This window comes from Lissotriton vulgaris, chromosome 3_1, assembly GCF_964263255.1.
Source record: "Lissotriton vulgaris chromosome 3_1, aLisVul1.2, whole genome shotgun sequence".
Taxonomy (NCBI): Eukaryota; Metazoa; Chordata; class Amphibia; order Caudata; family Salamandridae; genus Lissotriton; species Lissotriton vulgaris.
In genome coordinates this window covers 1,108,610,886-1,108,628,453 of record NC_141689.1, presented here as the reverse complement: position 1 = coordinate 1,108,628,453, position 17,568 = coordinate 1,108,610,886, and the positions used below count along the sequence as shown (strand labels likewise).

At 44.5% G+C, this 17,568-nt stretch overlaps 1 protein-coding gene across 3 annotated transcripts in view; it reads left to right on the top strand.

Annotated features, from left to right (window-relative positions):
• The window catches only part of NFKB1 (nuclear factor kappa B subunit 1), a 398,216-nt gene that overhangs the window by 375,296 nt on the left and 5,352 nt on the right, over positions 1–17,568 (top strand). For all 3 annotated transcript variants that reach the window (XM_086961580.1, XM_086961582.1, XM_086961581.1), the window contains exons 20-23: positions 4,863–4,987; positions 6,040–6,106; positions 12,905–13,077; positions 16,555–16,717. In XM_086961580.1, the coding sequence (XP_086817706.1) occupies positions 4,863–4,987; positions 6,040–6,106; positions 12,905–13,077; positions 16,555–16,717 (528 nt within the window). The remainder of the gene's footprint in view (positions 1–4,862; positions 4,988–6,039; positions 6,107–12,904; positions 13,078–16,554; positions 16,718–17,568) is intronic.

Here is a 17,568-nt window from a genome sequence, read left to right as displayed (position 1 = left end):
CTTCTCTGAACTCTGCTGAGAGAGTTCTATCCTTCCTAGAGTGTTTGGGCCAGTTGTGGTGCCTCTGGAAGTTGTACCTGTGTTGGGAAGCTGGAAACCAAGATTTTAAAGACTTTGTGCAAGTTTTATCGCATCGCTCGCTTGCGGAGCGCATCCCCGTCAGTTCGAGGAAATTCCCGTCGCTACGAAGGCCGAGATCGTCGCAGCGCCTGTTGCCGATGCCAGAGTCGTCGCATCCTTCGTATGTGGGGCGCACCAGACCGGTGCGGGAAGATTACCATCGGTGCGAGTGTCGTCGCAGAGCCTGTCGTCGCTGGGTGAGATTGTCGCACCACTTGCTTGCAGACCGCATCACGTCACTGCGAGTGTCGTCGCAGAGCCATCACATCGAGGAGCTGCGAAAGGAATATCACCGCTGGTCCGCGCATCGTCGCCCTGGAGATCGTCGCAGCCCCAGAGATCATCGCATCGTGCTTTTGCAAGCTTTTTCACTACTGAACCTCCACACCGGAATCCATACAAGGTATTGCATCCCTCCCCATACAGACCGGAGTCACCGCAACACGCCCGCTACATCCAGCGGGGCTGTCGCATCACCTCCTCAAGGTCTCAGGAGTGACGCATCGCCTTTTTTCCAACGCACCAGCTTCTGTTTTGGAACTTTGTCGCATTCAAAGGTACTGTTGGCTAAACGTGATGCAACTGTGAACTTTTCACGCAACTGTGGATTATTTTTATCGCAACTTTAAGAACTCTTTTGAAACCATAATCTTGTGTACGTTGGATTTTTTTCGTTTTGGTCTTCTGTAGTTTAGATTAAATATCTTTCTTTTTCTAAACTGTTGTGGAGTCCGTTTGTGGTGTTTTCACTGTATTACTGTGAGTGTTGGTACAAATACTTTACACATTGCCTTTGATAAGCCTTGATTGCTTGTGCCAAGCTACCAAGGGGGTGAGCAGGGGTTATCTCAGAGGGTTTCCTCCTTACCCTGACTAGAAGCAAGGTTCTCTATTTGGACAGTGGTACCTACCTCTGCCAACTAGAGACCCCCAGTTCTAACACTCCGACTATGGCTATTTATCAAGGAAAGGTTAGAGCCTCAATAATCTATGGAGCAGAACTCTGGGGGTACGAAAAGGTATCTTCTTTAGTCCAAGCACAGAACAAGTTCCTGATGGCATTGACTGGTCTCCTGATGTCTACAGCTTTAAGGCCATTACTGATGGGCCTTGGGTGCATTTCTTTTGAAGAGGCAGCGGGTTTTAGACCTCTTGCCTATTGGCGATGGCTTTGGACCACTCCGGAGTTGGCAGCCTATGCGCAGGCACTTAAGAATATTAGAGAGGCTGATAAATCCAATAAGATTACATGGTTACATAAGATTAAGGTGGCTCTTATAAGTATGGGCCTAACCCACCTATGGTGGGACACAGAAGGGAACTCGTTTCCCCCAAAAGCGGAATTCAAAGCCTTATACAGGGAGATGATCTGGCAGAAATCCTTTTCTCAAGTGAACGGAGATTCCTTAACATGCTTCTTTCTGTGCCATACAACTGAGCATAGTATGGAGGCCTACTGGGACACCATTACCAGTTTTTGAGACCGGAACCTTTACCACCACTTTAGAGCGGGAAGCCTCCCTATAAAATTGTTAACTAAAAACTGGGGGTCTGATCAAGACTCACTCTTTCACTCCTGTCTATGTGAGGAAGAGACTCTGTTGCATATCCTCTTCGTCTGCCATACATAGGCGCCTCATTAAAAATGTCTCAAGCCAGTTTGCGCCAAAATGGAAACAAGATCTATGGAAAAATTTTGGAGCTGGACGTGGGCCATTAGAAGGATTGGGATGCAGGGCACCATGTAACTATGAAACTATGCAATTATATATTTATGTAATCACCTTAATACTGTATTTTCCATCAGGTAACAGGGTTGCTGAGCTTGGTGCTCCAGTACTCTCTAATATAAACAGGTTAATATGTGCTTATTCCTTGCGAATATCCTGTTACATCTAATTGTGGATGTATCTTTTGGCTGCGACCTTATTTATCCTTGATGATACAAATCCTTGTATGTACTGAGATAAGATTTGTAATTGGATTTTATTGATTTTATCCGGGATATTTTATATGTTTTATCAAGCCAATTTGTTTTTTTTAATGTCTTTTTGTACATGTGTCTTTTATGATTGTTTATAATCGAATAAAGACTAATTGAAATTGATATATTACTCTTGTTACTTTGACAACACCATGCGTTTACCTTACACAATTAGCTTGAAGGGGGGTTTATACTATTGTTTTCCCATTTGGCTGGGGCCTCTGTACTCCAGTTATGTTTGCAGTTCTTGGAGCTTAACCAGTCCACTGCCTAAAGAATTGTTTGTGCTGGTAAAATGAACTCTGGAATTCACCCTTCTCTTAAGTTCCAGAACTTTGATTGTCATGTACTGAAAGTCATTACACTTCTCCTTAAGTATGGCACAGACTAGTGAGCTTTTCCTACTGGACAAGCCTGCCAGACCATTGGCTTTACCATTCAGTGGAAAGGCCATGCCTTCTGGGCTATACTGAAGTCTACATCTGATGCTCTCCCAGCCTTGCAGTTGAGTGCACTGTGAATTGAGGTCTAAGCAAACCCCATGCCACTCTCCAAGAGTCTTTTCTTACTCACCCCAACTCCCAGCCAAATCGGTAACTGCTTAGCAGCCACCCACCTCTAGAAAGAAGTTGAAATCCTTAACAACAGAGATTCTGTATTACTATGTCTTTGCTTCCCTACCAGCAGCTCAAAGGAACGTGTCCCTTCTGACGCTTTCACCCTGTCTTTTTACCACCATAGACCTCAAAGTTCTGTTTGACGCAAAGAAGCAAGTTGAGTCATTCACCCTTACCATAACTACAGATGCCAGATCTCTGCTCCTAAATCTCAAAAAGACCTGCTCTCACTTACCATTCCATACTGTCACTGCAACTCACTGGTAATGTGCATGCTTCATTATTGCAAAACTGCGTGTGAGACTCCTCAAAAATGTGTCCTCAAACCACCTCTGATCACCATCAAGTGAGTTGATTATCTACCAACAGTGGGACTCTAATTGAGCCCCTCTTGCTGGTGTACAAGGCAATGTATGGCATATCCCTGAACTCCCTCACAGGAGCCTTGCCTCAATATTTTGCTACTCAATAGCTAGTCTGTTAACCACTTCCTATCTATGCCTAGTCTCCCTTTTGCGCCATCGTGTTCCATCAACTAAGTCCCAGGCCCTTGAAATTACCCTGTCCCTTTAGTTGCCGTAACAGATTTCAAAATCTACCAACATTTCCAACTGCACAACCCTTTCTTTTAATAGTAATACTAATTGGTATTTTTTATTGTCAACTACCATATGCAGTCCTCTACTATCAGTCTTGTTGGTGTTCTCACACGCTCCCTGAAAACTTTATTAGCATTCGACTTCAGTGTACACCTTTTCTGTTCGAAATTCTCTTTTCTGGACAATAAATAGAGTAAACAAATAACCTGTTTCTAGCTATTAATCCAAAGCCCCCTACATGATGGGGCTAGCTCATGAATTCCAGTGCCCCTCATAAAGTATATCACACCGGAGCACTGCTTGTGTATCAAAAGCGTGTACTGTTGAGTACATGACACTGAACTTAAGTGCAAGTGTGATGCAGGAGAACATGGCGCCAACCATATGTAGAATATGTTAATTGACGAACGGATTAAGAAATTTAGGAACTAGCAATACTTCTTGCCTTGGTAAATCTTTCAGGAGTTTAGATGGCCTCCAACCACAGGGATTCTCTGAATGCTCATGAAGATAGTACAGTATTTTTGTTCTTGGGGGCCCACTCCATTCTCCTTCCAACATGGAAAAAACATCTGCACTCTCTACTCCCCGGGTACCAAAGTATCCTCTTTTCATTGCCAAATAAAATATATCACAGCATGCACAGAAATCGCTATCATATCTCATGCACACTCAGGTTATTGTTCTGGTCAACCAAACTAGAGGTCTCCAGCTTTTGCTGGATGCGCGGTGGGTATATGACACTCATGTTAGGGAAACTCATGATTGTGGTTTCCTGCAAGAACAGTAGTCAGTCTCTTGGTGTCTTCCAAAATTGAATGCGTAATTTCCGGCAAAAACAGCAGCTACCCTTTGCAGGTGATCAAAGCTAAAATCAGTTACAGAATTCCAATATTTGCTAGGCAACTTAATGTGTGTTTTTGTTTACCTCACTGAATCCCCAAGCATGTTTAATATTAGAGTTTGTCACCTAGAGACTAATCTGGCACATGGGGGCTCATTATGATGTCGGTGGGACTGACACCGACGGCAACTGACACCGACGGCTCGTCGGTGTCGGTCCCGCCCACATCTGAAGCAGTGCTCAGACCGCCACATTACAATGCAGTCAGTCCGACTGATGTGTGAGGAACCGACTGCTGCGGTTCTGACTGGCTCAAGGAGCCTGTCGGCTCTGCGGTCAGAATGTAATCCTTACAGTGTTTGAGTTCCACCTTTAACCATACATTAGGATTCTTTGGATTATCAGATTCTGGGGAGAAGGTTTGAATTGATATGGGAACTCTAGAGCTGCAGTACTGCCACTGAGATACCGCTGACTCTTCAGTTGCATCGTAAAGATGTGGCTTTAAGCCTCAATCTTCTTCATCTCCTGGACCTAAGATGGATAATCTTTTGCTGGACAAATTCCAAGCTATCCATTTATACCGTGCTCTCATGTACTGAACAATTAGATTGCTGAGTCTTGCTGGTAGTTTAGTAAAATACATTTCACCAGTGGCACCAATTTTAGAATCAAGTTTTTGTTTCGTTGTTTAATAGGAGCTGACCCTCTAATCGAAAACTATGAACCTCTGTATGACCCGGAAGTCACCCAGGAAGAAAATCATAAAGATGAAGGTATCGTTCCTGGAACAACGCCTCTTGACATGGCCGCCAATGACGAGGTGAGCGTGCTGTGTCGTATGGATCAATAATGATACACATGATTCACCTGCATTTTGAAAAACTATATGGAGATCTATGATCATCTTAAAAATTGTATGATTACTTCTTCTCCTCTCCGAGTGCATTATTGTCACGCGTGTGTCCCAAGATGGAACCACTATGCCGAATGCTCGTGAACGCCAACAAACCCACACATCTGAAGGTGTTAAGAGCGCATTGCATGGCCATTAACCACGCGCTCAATCTCATCAGTTAAACTAAACTTGGTACCACAGAATCCTACCTTATCAGCAGATTTTTTTCCGCTGCACGAAGGTCCCTATGAACCTTACCTATGCCAATTTAAGAATTTGCTGAAGCAGAGCAATGTTTTGTGCCTGTATTACAACTTATGGGCGCAACAAAGTGTGTGAACCGGCCCTGGTGATCGCTTGAGCAGTGCCGAAATGTATTATGTGTGTTTATTTATTGCTTTTTGTTACATCGTACTTTGCATTTTGTGATGGTTTGATTATTGTTATTGACCAAATCAAATATTAACATTATTTAACAGTATTCTTTTTTTTAATAATTTCTAATTATATCAATCAGTTCACTGTTGTTGCTCCATGTGTTATTCTGCCTTTCTCTTACCCTCTGTTGTGATGTAATGTGATTTTTATTATCTATGCAGCATTCTGTTACTGCTGTGTTTAGGCCCCTCTTTATAAATACATACATTGAATGGAAATGTTTAGATGTTCTTGCAATGCCCTCTTAGGCAGCTTTAAAAAAAAAAGAAATTATGCACCCTGCTTAAAATATCATTGGTTAGTGAGGCACTAGCAACCACAGATCGGTTTCTATCTTTTGGGCCTCACTATCTTGTTACAGTATGCCTAGAGCCACACAGTGCTTCCCTTTCACCCATCTGTGCTGTTGGCCACACTCTGCTGTCTATGCTTGATGTATGTCACTTGGAATCTATTGTAAAGAAGGTAGCACTGCTAACGTGTGTTGTTGATCCTACCCAATGTTTGCGCTGATGGCACTTTTTTTCTCCCCATTTCAGGTCTATGATATATTAAATGGGAAACCATATGAATCGAAAGTGGCCTACGATGACCCATTAGCACAAGGTATTGTGTTGTTTAATCTATTTTACTGTGGCAATTCAGTATGTTGCAATAGAAGAGGCTGTAATGGTTTAAAGCACCATTATCGGTGGGAAACTACCTTAACAACGACTTGCACTGGAGGGCGCTCTAGACTAAGGAATAATGTGATTTACTATTCCAACTCCTTCCCTGTTGTACGTAGGCAGGAGTTGGAATAGTAAATCATACTATTCCTAAGTCCAGCGCCCTACAGTGCAAGTCGTTGTAACGACTTGCGTTGTAAAAACAGCAATGTAATGTACTGCAATCTAAAAGATCGCATTGTAACATCATATATGCTTATCGGTGTTCCGTTTTCCTTTCACCTTGGTACAAACATGAACAAGCCCCTTTACACCCGATTAGGGTAGACGGCATGTAATAGGCTGCATTCCTATCCAATCCACTTAGTAATTAGGAGGGTGATACTTTGTATCACTCCATTGTTGCTCCAATATGAATTTACCTTGAAAAAACAAAAGACGAGGTGTTTGGCAAAATAGGAACACTTGGTTTAATTAAACGCTGCATTCAGTTGTACAGTTACAGAAGCGGGTCTGAGGACTGACTCAAAGTACAATTGGTCTGAACAAGGTATCTGATATAGACATCTAGCCGCAGATTGCTTAACTTAGAATATCCCCTGGGGGGATCTCTTTTTCCCAACAATACCTCTGCACGCCGGGAGGTGGCATCGCCCGGCTCCGTCCTGACGTCGTCCACGGAAGTGACGTCAACAAAGCCATATAAGCCCCTCCCGGCGTGCAGACGTCCGTTTTTCTTCTTTTTCTGCGTCCGAACGCGGACCTGTTATTGTTTGTTACAGGCCTTTTCGACGCTTTTTGCGTCCAGGTACAGTGTGTTTGATGCCCCTTGTGGGCTTCAAACCGTGCCGGTCCTGCACGCCACAGATGTCAGCGACTGATCCACACAAACTCTGTATATGGTGCTTGAGAGAGCACCACCACTCCATGGAGTGCGACGTTTGCCCCATGAACCTGCCCGGATGTCCCGAACGGATCCCTCGTGATGCAGGTCTCCTTCTGCAGCAGAGTCGTCCACGCGGCGGGGTCAGTCCCGGCATCATCGCTGTCATTCCCCTACCTCAGTTAAGCATTACCCCCCTCCCTGGCGCGCCTCCAGGTCCCACAGGGGGGTAGGGACTCAGGTTGGGACACCGCCGGCGGGTTTACCCTCGGCTCCAACCGAGTTTCCTGACTCTGACACTGGAGTCGTCACAGGTAAGCATTTGCTCCCCCCCCTCCCTGTCGCGCCTCCAGGCCCCATAGGGGGGGTAGGGACTCAGGTTGTGACACCGCCGGAGGGGTCTACCCTCGGCTCCAACCAAGTGCCCTGACTCTGACCTAGAGTCACCGCAATGTCGGGACACGGTCCTGAGGGGCATCCCACGATGTTTAGCCCTTCCATAGCGCTGTCGCACAGCCTTCCGAGGCTCCCTGCTGCATCGCTGGAGGTGGCTGCAGCGCTGTGCGCGACACTGCTTCGGCGTACGCTCCCGCAGGTTTCCACCTCGGGAATGTTGAGTCTACGCCGGTCCGATTACGAGCGGTCGAGGCCTTCTCGAAGGTCGCCGGCTCGACTCGGACAGTAGAGACCTTTTCGAAGGTCACAGACTCTGGCTCGACTCGAGGAGTCGAGGTCTTCGAAGGTCGCCGGTTCGACTGGAGACCTTTTCGGAGGTCGCCGACGCCGGCTCCACTCGAAAGATCGAGGCCTCTCCAGAGGTCGCCCGCTCACCTCGGGGAGTCGAGACCTTTTTGGAGGCCGCCCGCACGACTCGAGGAGTCGAGGCCTTTTCGGAGGTCGCCGGCTCGACCTGAGGAGTCGAGTCCTTTTCGGAGGTCGCCGGCTCGACTCGAGGAGTCGAAGCCTTTTTGGAGGTTGCCGAAGGCGGCTCAACTCGAGGAGTCGAGGCCCCTTCGGAGGTCGCCGATGGCGGCTTCACTCGAGGTGTTGAGAACTTTTCGGAGATCGCCCGCTTGACTCGGGCCACTCCACCAGTCGGGGCTTTTTCAAAGGTCTCCGGCTCTACGCTGATCGACACCGTTACCGTCTCCAGCTTTAGTGGTAGAGGATGTGGTCCCGGTGGGTTCACCACCCGCTGAGTCATTTCACTGTTCTCCAGAGCAGGCACCAGTGGAACATTGGCCTACTCATCCTGCTGCTGAGCCTCTATTATGTGGCTGGTTTAGCTTGCGTCCATCACCTACTGATGACTTGATTTCAACCGCCTCGCGGGGCCACGGAGGCTAGTGGACGTTGGTCAGGGCTGTATGCAGGGTTGCAGACATTTTCAGGATGGAGCCGCCCTCAATCTCTAGTCCTTCAGAGCCTTGCTGGATATTCTCTACCAGGGTGCGGGGAACATGGAACCATTTTTACCTTTTGCGGAGTCATTGTTTTACATCCTTCTCGGAACGTGGGCACGGGCCTCCTCGGGGACCCCGTGGATTGTGCTATGGCACATCGGCCGGCTCCCACTGATCCGCTTGTTTGACCCTCCATCCTGGAGCTGGAGGACCCTCCTGTTCCGTTGCATCCGTCCACTCGGGAGTCTCTGTGGTTGGAGTCATAAGGCTGCGATGTGTTTGCATCCACTAGCTCGGGACTCCGGTCCCTCTACACGTTGTGTGTATTTGCTCCGGCTAAATTTGCCTTTTGGGACGCCATTGACTGGCTCCTCCTCCTCCTCCTCCTTGCCAGGGCCTTCCTGTCCTGTGCATATTCTTTGTTTTCAAAGGGTGGCTCTGGTCTAGGCCTTTCTGGTCTGGGTCTGTGCTCCACCTCTGATGTTTTACTGGGTGTGAGTTCTTACTCCCATTATGGCACAAGTGCTTCTTTAAGTAGCATTACTGTGTGTGTATTCTTATCAACACTCTCCATTTTAGTAGGCGTGTCGGTCTGTGGCGGTGTAGGCTTTTGGTGCCAGGCTTCTCTCTGTGCCTTCTTTCTATCCTTTATGGGCAGTCTTGTGGTGTAGGTTTCAGCTGTCTCACTGGAGACCAGGATTCCTCCCCCTCAGGGACCTGTTATTTTTTCTGCATTCTTAACTATTATGCAGCCCTCCGGGGCCATGGTGGCGCTTGCATTACTCCCCTATTTAGTCACTCCACGTACGTGTGTCGAAATTCCTGTCTCTTGTGTGTATATCGTGGATTCTACACACCACTGGGGTGCTCGCATACTAAGTCTTTTTTGCCTTAGTGTCCGGCATTCTTGCTTACCCTTTCCTTCTGGATAATGTCCTCTGTGTGTTAATAGCCTTGCAGGTTATCCACTCACGGTGGTGTCTATCTGATCTCTATTGGCACTAGGCTCTAGGCACTAGGCTCTGAAAGCCCGAAACCGGTCCTAGGATGCTTGTTTCCAGTCCAGGGAATACCTGGCCTGGCAGTTCGGGCTGGACTGTTCCCATTGAGCGCAGAATCAAGACTGATTTGCATATGGCTGGGTCCAAACTGGAATGGCATTGTGAGCAAAAAAACGATAGATTTAGGCCCAGATCTCTGTACTGGGGTGAATTTATGACTTTGTTCTGCATTCTTTCCATCAATTGTTCTTTTTGCACTTAACTTCGTGTCACATCTGACTTCATGATATGTTTGGGAATGTGTGCACACCTCTGGCCATGTGTACTTTATTGGGGACAATATCCCTGGACCATTGTGGTGTCGCTCTACCTATCTGTGGGATTGATCTGAGTTTCCTGCTCACACGTTTGTCTGTCAGCTAAGTGTCACCCCACCTGTGACCTATCAATCAGTAACCTCATCCCTAGGTCTCAGAGCCTGCCCAACCACATATTTCTGAGTCAAGGTTGATGGAGAGTTCATGATGGGCAAATTCGATAATAATGATTTGATCTCGTTCTTATCATACAAGTATCAATGTGTAGATCGACTTTTCCAATATTAACATTAATGTTGGGCGGTTTTCTGTTCTGATGGACGACAATGTAGTGAGGCAATATATCAGCCTCCCAAAGACTAAGTCTATTGGAAAGGAGTGCTGTCTACTAAGCAAATTTTCTTGCTGACATAAGGCCACCATAGCAGACTCTAATACAAAATATTGGCAACAAATTCGATAACGAAAAGGTTGACGGCTAGAAGCAATCACAATGCACACAGCAGGATTAAAGTATTGAACCACAAGGTGTAACAACTGTAGAATAATTTTTTTTAAATCAAGACATTGCTAGAATTGGTATCTTCCAGCACTGTGGGATATGAGAGGACTGATCCCAGTAGATTGGCAGCACTAACCAAGGGTACAGAGCACAGTAGTGACTTTCTGGTAAGTCCCACACATGTCTACCAGCACTTAATCTTAGCATGCATAACATGCATTGCACAGATTTCACAGGAACCTTTCGGTATTTTGTCCATTTTCCTTAACCACCTTATACATAATTTACTTGCATAACTTGAATGTGTTAACTGGGGATTAGTAAAAGAAAAATAATGCATCCTTTCCTGTTTTATTCTTTATTAATACGACACGATTTTAACACCCATTCCATCCTTTATTATGCCCATTTTCTAAGTTGATTGGCCCATGTCACTCCACTTTTTGTCGCACTAATTCCAGGTTCATTAAATTGTAATTCAGTTTCCTATACATGTTGTAAACACTTTTGAGAATACCCCTCAAAGTTTCATGATGATTCAATGTGTTCAGTTTCAATTATTTAATGTGAATTAAATAATTTTCTGTAACAACTGTAGGTCTCCTACTTTTATATCCTCCTTTAGTTTCCACCCCTTCTTTATCTTACGTATTTCCCTGCTCATTTATTTATACTTTTTTTAGTTATGTGTTTATTCCTAACCTCCTCGCTGTTCAGTTTCTCACTGTTATGTTTTGTAACCACATAGGGCCTCATTTATGAGCCCTTGCGTCACTTTTACGCCGCTGGTGCGTCACTTTTTGTGACGCACCAGTGGCGTAAAAAATGCGCCTTGTTGCGTCATATTTACAAAGTGACGCATCTAGGTAGATGCGTTACTTTGTAAACCCCTGCGCCACATTATACCTGCGCCAGGTATAATGTATGCAAGGGGGGCGTATTGACGCAAGGAAGGGTCGTAGAAGTGACGCAGTGAAATCTATGAGATTTCACTGCGTCACTTTTAGGACACCGTTGCGTCAAAATCCTGCGCCTGCCTCACAGCAGGCGTAAGACTGACGCAGGCCCTTTCAAGGACGCATTGCTGGAGTTGCGTCACTTTTGTGACACACTCCAGCAATGCGTCACTTTTGCGCTTACAGATACGTCAGAAATACTGACGTATCTGTAACTCCTTGCGACATGATGCATCACATTAAATATGAAGCATCAGGAATGTCGCAAGGAGTGCGCACTGATAAGTGACGCATCGCTGCTTTCACACAGCGATGCGTCATTTCTCATAAATGAGGCCCATAGTTCGTACTACATGTATTTTGAACTGGTTATTGGAGAGTGCCTGTGGCCGCTCCCCCCTGCGCCCACCTACCTCATACAAATTATGTCCCGGTCTGTTTTATATTAACATTGCTCCAGGAAAATGCAGACAATATTAGAAATCACACTCATTTCCATTTTCCTCACAATTATCTTCTGCAATACATAATAAATAAATAGTACCATGACTAACATAGAAATATTTGACTTTATGGCAAGTAGGGAGAAGAACAAGTCAATAATAGAAATCATCATTGGTGGACTACTACAGCACAAGGAGAAGTGGAAGTAGAGCTACCTGGTCAGAGCAAATATTGAAGGATGGGGAAAGGGGTTTATTGTTAGCTTGACGGAAAGATGCGACAAGTAGGAGCACTGCGCGTTACAAAAAGAGCAGTCCATGCTAGTGGACCAAGGAGGTAATGGAGTAGAAACTACTGGAGAAGACACAATAAGCGGGAATGCGTAGAGTAGAACCTGAGCGAAAGAGTGAAGAGAGCAGGATATGAATAAGCAGTGGCAAAGTTATTTAAACCTGATGCACTTTCTGAAGAAGGCAAGGACAAATAAGTGAATCAAGCAAACATGCAGTACATTTTTGTGGACAAGACAACCTTTTGTGAATCTCAGCCGCCGTGGACTTATGTGATCATTCTTCTGTTCATGACTGTGAAACACTTAATGTGTGTACTAGCTCTTTTGACTCGTATGATGCAACACCATTGTAAGCTGGGTGTACATGCACTTGTTGGTTTACTTATCAGGAGCGGCCCGTGCAGGTAAGAGCGGTGAGACCGGGTTGCGCGGGTATTCGACAGTCGACCACGAGGGAAAATTAAATAAATAATTAATTTCCCCGCATCGTCTCTCTAAATCCTCAGCCCCATAACCCGGCCTCACCTTTCTTACCTGCACGGGCCGCTGCTGGTACTTATGCAGCAGCATCTCAGTGCACACCCCCATAGGGCAAAGCGGCACATGGTTCTGAATAGTTGAGTATAATCCAATCAGTTACAGAGGGTATCAGTACCACTAAAGTAATTCAGTGCCCAAGTTAAATGTTGCTGTAAAATATGTATGTGTGCTACTGAATGTCATTTCTTTTTATGATTTGGGGATAGAAAGTATGTGTGTCCACATATCCTTTAAAGGAAATTGCCAATTTCCTCCTCAGGGACAGGCATTTTTTTCTGAAGCTTTCTGGGATCTTCTTTAGATGGTTCCATAGAATTATCAACAAACGCTCTGATAAGCAGCAGCCATCATGTAACAGGAACATTCCTTTAAAAGTACAATATTTTTATCTTATCCAGGAGACATGCAAACTCTCAATGAAGATGTCAAATTGAAACTTTACGAATTGTTAGACGTGCCGGATGCTAAGAAGAACTGGTCGACTCTAGCACAGAACTTGGGTCTAGGAATACTAAACAACGCCTTCAAGTTGAGTCCCCTGCCTTCAAAAACCCTTTTAGACAACTATGAGGTAATGTATTTTGAAAATATATTTTAAAGTACTTGCAGTCCGAAGTCCTCACCGATATAGACACAATGATTAGCACTGAGCTACCCCGCTTCCCTAACTATATCCTATTAGGTCTACCCAACGCTATGAAATACCCTCTATGCTCAGCTAGGGGCAGAGCCATAATACTGGCACTTTGAGCCGTCAAACAGGTACTGCTATTGCGTTGGGATACAGACACCATACCCACACATACAGATTGGATACATAAGCTCTGGGACCTGCTTGCCATGGAGAAATTGACAGCGGTAGTAGATTTTGAGAAAATGTGGAGACCCTGTCTGAAATACCTGTTTGATTCCTTTGGGGAACTCACTTGCCCAATATATCTGCGGGGGTTGCACCTTACGACAGGTGCGGTGCCTGACTCATAAGAACTTTACATAGAGGAAGGGGCACTAGGGTCTATTGGAGGTAACATTTGTAGCGACATGGAGTAGTTATTTGACTTATATGTAAATTGTTAGTGTATGATTGTCTCCTCCACCGCTCTCCCCCTCCCCCCATGATACCATGCCAGTTATTGAATTCTGCGATTGTAACTATTGTACCTTTTCTCAAATGAAAAAATAAAAATAGATACAACATTAAAAGTACTTGCAGAATAACGCAGCAAGGATGGTCAGTATTTGTGATATAGGCTGTTCATATTTTTTTTTTAGGTTTAAGGTGTATTGCGATAGAGTCATTCATGAGGAACGTATTGTATTCCAAATTACTCACTGACTAGAGTGGTGAGTTCTGCCTGGCTTAGGCGAATAGCCTAGCCAACCAGAAATCCCATTTCTAACATTAATGTCTCAATCTGCATGTAAAAATGTTTTACTGGCATGGTTGTGATAGAGAGTTCTCGTTAGAAAATGTCCTCATTTTAGCTTTCTAGGGCACTAACCATAATTTGTTTGACAAAATGCCACCTCCCTCCCTCTCATTTTAATATTTTCAACAACAACAAAAAATGCTATCAGTTTTGCACATTTGATTCTATCAGGATGATGTTCATGTTTGTCACACGTTTATCATAAATACAGAATGTTAGCGCTCTGGTTGTTCATTAGAACACTGTGGTGAAGCTATATTAGAACTCTGGGAAATCAACTGGCAGCAGCTGTTGCTGTTGGAAGGACATGTTTTACTCAGAACATCATAGTGTATCGCATGGCTGAGTAAGACAGTATGAACTTATAGAAAATGTGCTCTCATTTTAGCTTCTTGGCCACCTTCCATACCCTCTATTGTGAGAGAAAAGAGTTTTCTCTCAAACATGGCCTTTGGCTGAAAGCTGCAGGTTTTGTCTGCACAGATTGCCCTGTTTCCAGCTTTGAGGCCACCTCTCAGCAGGCGGACAACCCCTGCTGCTCACTGCCGCTGGCTGTGCACTGGGGATGATGCCCGCAAGGCCTTGCCTGTAGCCTGCAATTGTGCCCACCCCCTGTTGCATATGGTGTTTGGAGTAAACATCTTTTTTCGTTTTTTATAGCATTTTCCATATTCTCCATCATCAGCTAATCATATTTCATTAAAAAAATTTAATGTGATTGACAAGATTTGCAGTTTTTGGAATCGTGATTTTAAAAGGCAGAAATGTATAAAAGACGTCTTGCCATGTTATGAAGTATCTACAACAAATTTGGTGTAAAAAAGAACTAATTTCAGAAAAAGTGTTTTCATTGGTTTGGTGTAATAGAGTTTGAGATATGAACTTTCAAAAAAGTTTCTGAGTGGCCTTTGAACTAACGGTTAGTTCAAAGGCCGCTCAGAAACTTTTGGGAAAGTTCATATCTCAAAAACTATTGAAAAAATTTACACCAAACCAATGAAAACACTTTTTCTGAATTGAGTTATTTTTTACACCAAATGTGTTGTAGGTACTTCATAACATGGCAAGAAGAAAAGCATGCTCGAATCTTACTTTCTTTATAAAATTCTCTCTGGGCTCTTTTTAAAATATTCTCTATACAGGCCTGCCTTGAACACTCTAATGATACCTAATATTTTGTTGGAAGCTCCTATTTGTAACAACATTAAATTTGAATTCCAGGCAACAGTGATTTGTAACTTCATACACGTATGGATGGCACTTGCCTTTATTTTTAATCGATTGGTTTTCCACCTGCAGACCGTTGCGATTTTTTGGGTGAGTCAAAGAGCAGATATGTTATAATACATTTGCTCTTGTGGCTGTAAAATATAGGTGTTTCTGTCATCGGGAAAATTAATCTGTAGGAGAGATCCCTAAATCTCAGTCACTAATCTCCCAATGCATACCACGAAGAAACCACAGCGCCAGGTTTGATGTTTCATTCCATACAGTCCAAGAAGTAAACTTTGACTACATTTTAAAGCTCTTGAAACCGGTTATCCTTTTTCTCCAAGAACAATATCTTGTAACAGTTGGTACTACAATTGACCACTGCTCCTCAGTGTAGGAACTCGCCCAACAAAATTGCTCATTAAATAAAGCTGGTTCAGCACAGGATAGAGGGGTTGGTAACCAATGCGGCCAGGTAGGAACACATTACACTGATGCTAAGTGGACTTCTGTGTCTGCAGTTCAAAAAGAGAATTTCATTGAAATTGCTTGCCTTTATGGAGAGGCTTCCGAGGGGATTAGAGTACAAAATTTGCACCTTTGCCTACTAATGAATGAAGGACTTTGAACATGCCCCCAGGTGCGGAAGGAATTCACTGCCCTTCTAATTTTTTTTTAGCAGTTTTATATAGCCAAACTTGACCGGAAGGTATCAGAGCACTTTACGTGAACACCAGTTGCATTATAGATGGACACATTAATTTTTAGGCATAGGGAGATTAAGGGATTTTCCCAGAATCACAGGATGTTTTAGCCTCTCACCAGACTCGAACCTGGTTCCCAGCTGCAAGATCGGCTGCCCTAGCCATTAAGACACCTCTTGATGCATTTCTTACCAGTTCCTGCGCCTCATTTGTCGAGATATATGATATCCCTTCTTTTGTTTCTACGGTGGGGTGTCTGGGGACTATGTTGATCACTTGGCACGGGCAACAGCTATAAGCAGAGCTGGCCTTTGCTCACCGAGCGCCCCTGGCAAAACCACATTTGCTGCGTGCTTCTACTCGTCCTCTTTAATTGTCTATGCATTGTAAAGTAGAAATAGGAGGAAGGTGAAAGGTGCAATATTCAGGCGTGCCATGAAAAACGCTCTTAAAAAGCAGACAACGGTATAAGCAGCGGTCAGTAAACAGTGTTTCAAGCGTTTCTTTGGACATAAGCCATAGTAGGACTGCTCTGGAGGTGCGTGCCCTGAGCGGGGGCCCAGCTCGCAAATGCTGAAGACTGACCCTGACAACAAGACATTGCTGACAAATTCAACATTATACTTTTTTGGTTTGGAATAACTTTCAATGACCTATGGCTTCGTACTATGTGCTTTAATACTTTGTCGTCCCATTTCACAGGTATCTGGCGGTACAATAGCAGAACTTTTAGATGCCTTGAGACTGATGGATTATGCAGAGGCGGTTCAGATCGTCCAGGAGTCGATCTCCAGCACCAAAGTCGAACTCAGCAAGGAGGAAACATCTGGTTACGTGTCCCCGGCAGTCACATCAGAACAGATAGGTACAAATTCAACATATTTGTATATTTTATTTTTATTATTTGTAAAGTTTTACAAAGTGCGAACATGGCCCGAAAAGGGTAGCAGAGCACTGTACAACAGAAAAAGGATAGGATTAGTCACTAAGCAAGTAAAACATCCTAAACATTTGTAGTGAACCAACCCCAATACAATAAGAGCGAAACCAAACATGAGGAACATGTAGCGAGAACATAAGTTGCATCCCGAAAATGTCTCGAGCAAATGAGATAGCCGTATTGTCTCTAGGGCAAGGTTCTCCAAAGTCGGTCCTGGAGGGCCGGATCCATGCAAGATTTTTAGCGTATCCCCATTTAGATACATGTAGTTATCTTAACAATCTGGCATGGATATTGCCCTCCAGGACCAACTTTGGAGAACCCTGCTCTAGGGTATAAAAAGATTAGTTATATTGTCTTCTGGACAATTGTTGCAGCTGGTAATTCAGAAGTCCTTTGACTTGTATTTTGAATGAGGAGGTCTAAGGGTTGGAACGGACATTGGGAAGAAGAGCTTTCCAAATTCTTGGGGCCAGAACCGAGAAGGCGCGGTTAATGTTCTTTTCTTTTTTTAATTTGTGTGGTTTCAGCAGGAGGGGGCTGGTTCTTAGAGACAGAGATATACCAGAAAGTTCGAGCTTTTTTGCCAAGTAAGTGGGAGTATTATGATGGAGCGCTTTGTTTTTGTTGGAGGAGCTATATTAGGTTGGTAATGCTACACTATGGAATTTTTGAATCCATTTTAACCCCTTCGCTGCGGTGGGAATTCCGCCGCAGCGCTAAGGGGGCGGGGGGGTCGAGCAGCGCTCGCATGCTCTTGACGGAGCCGCTCCATC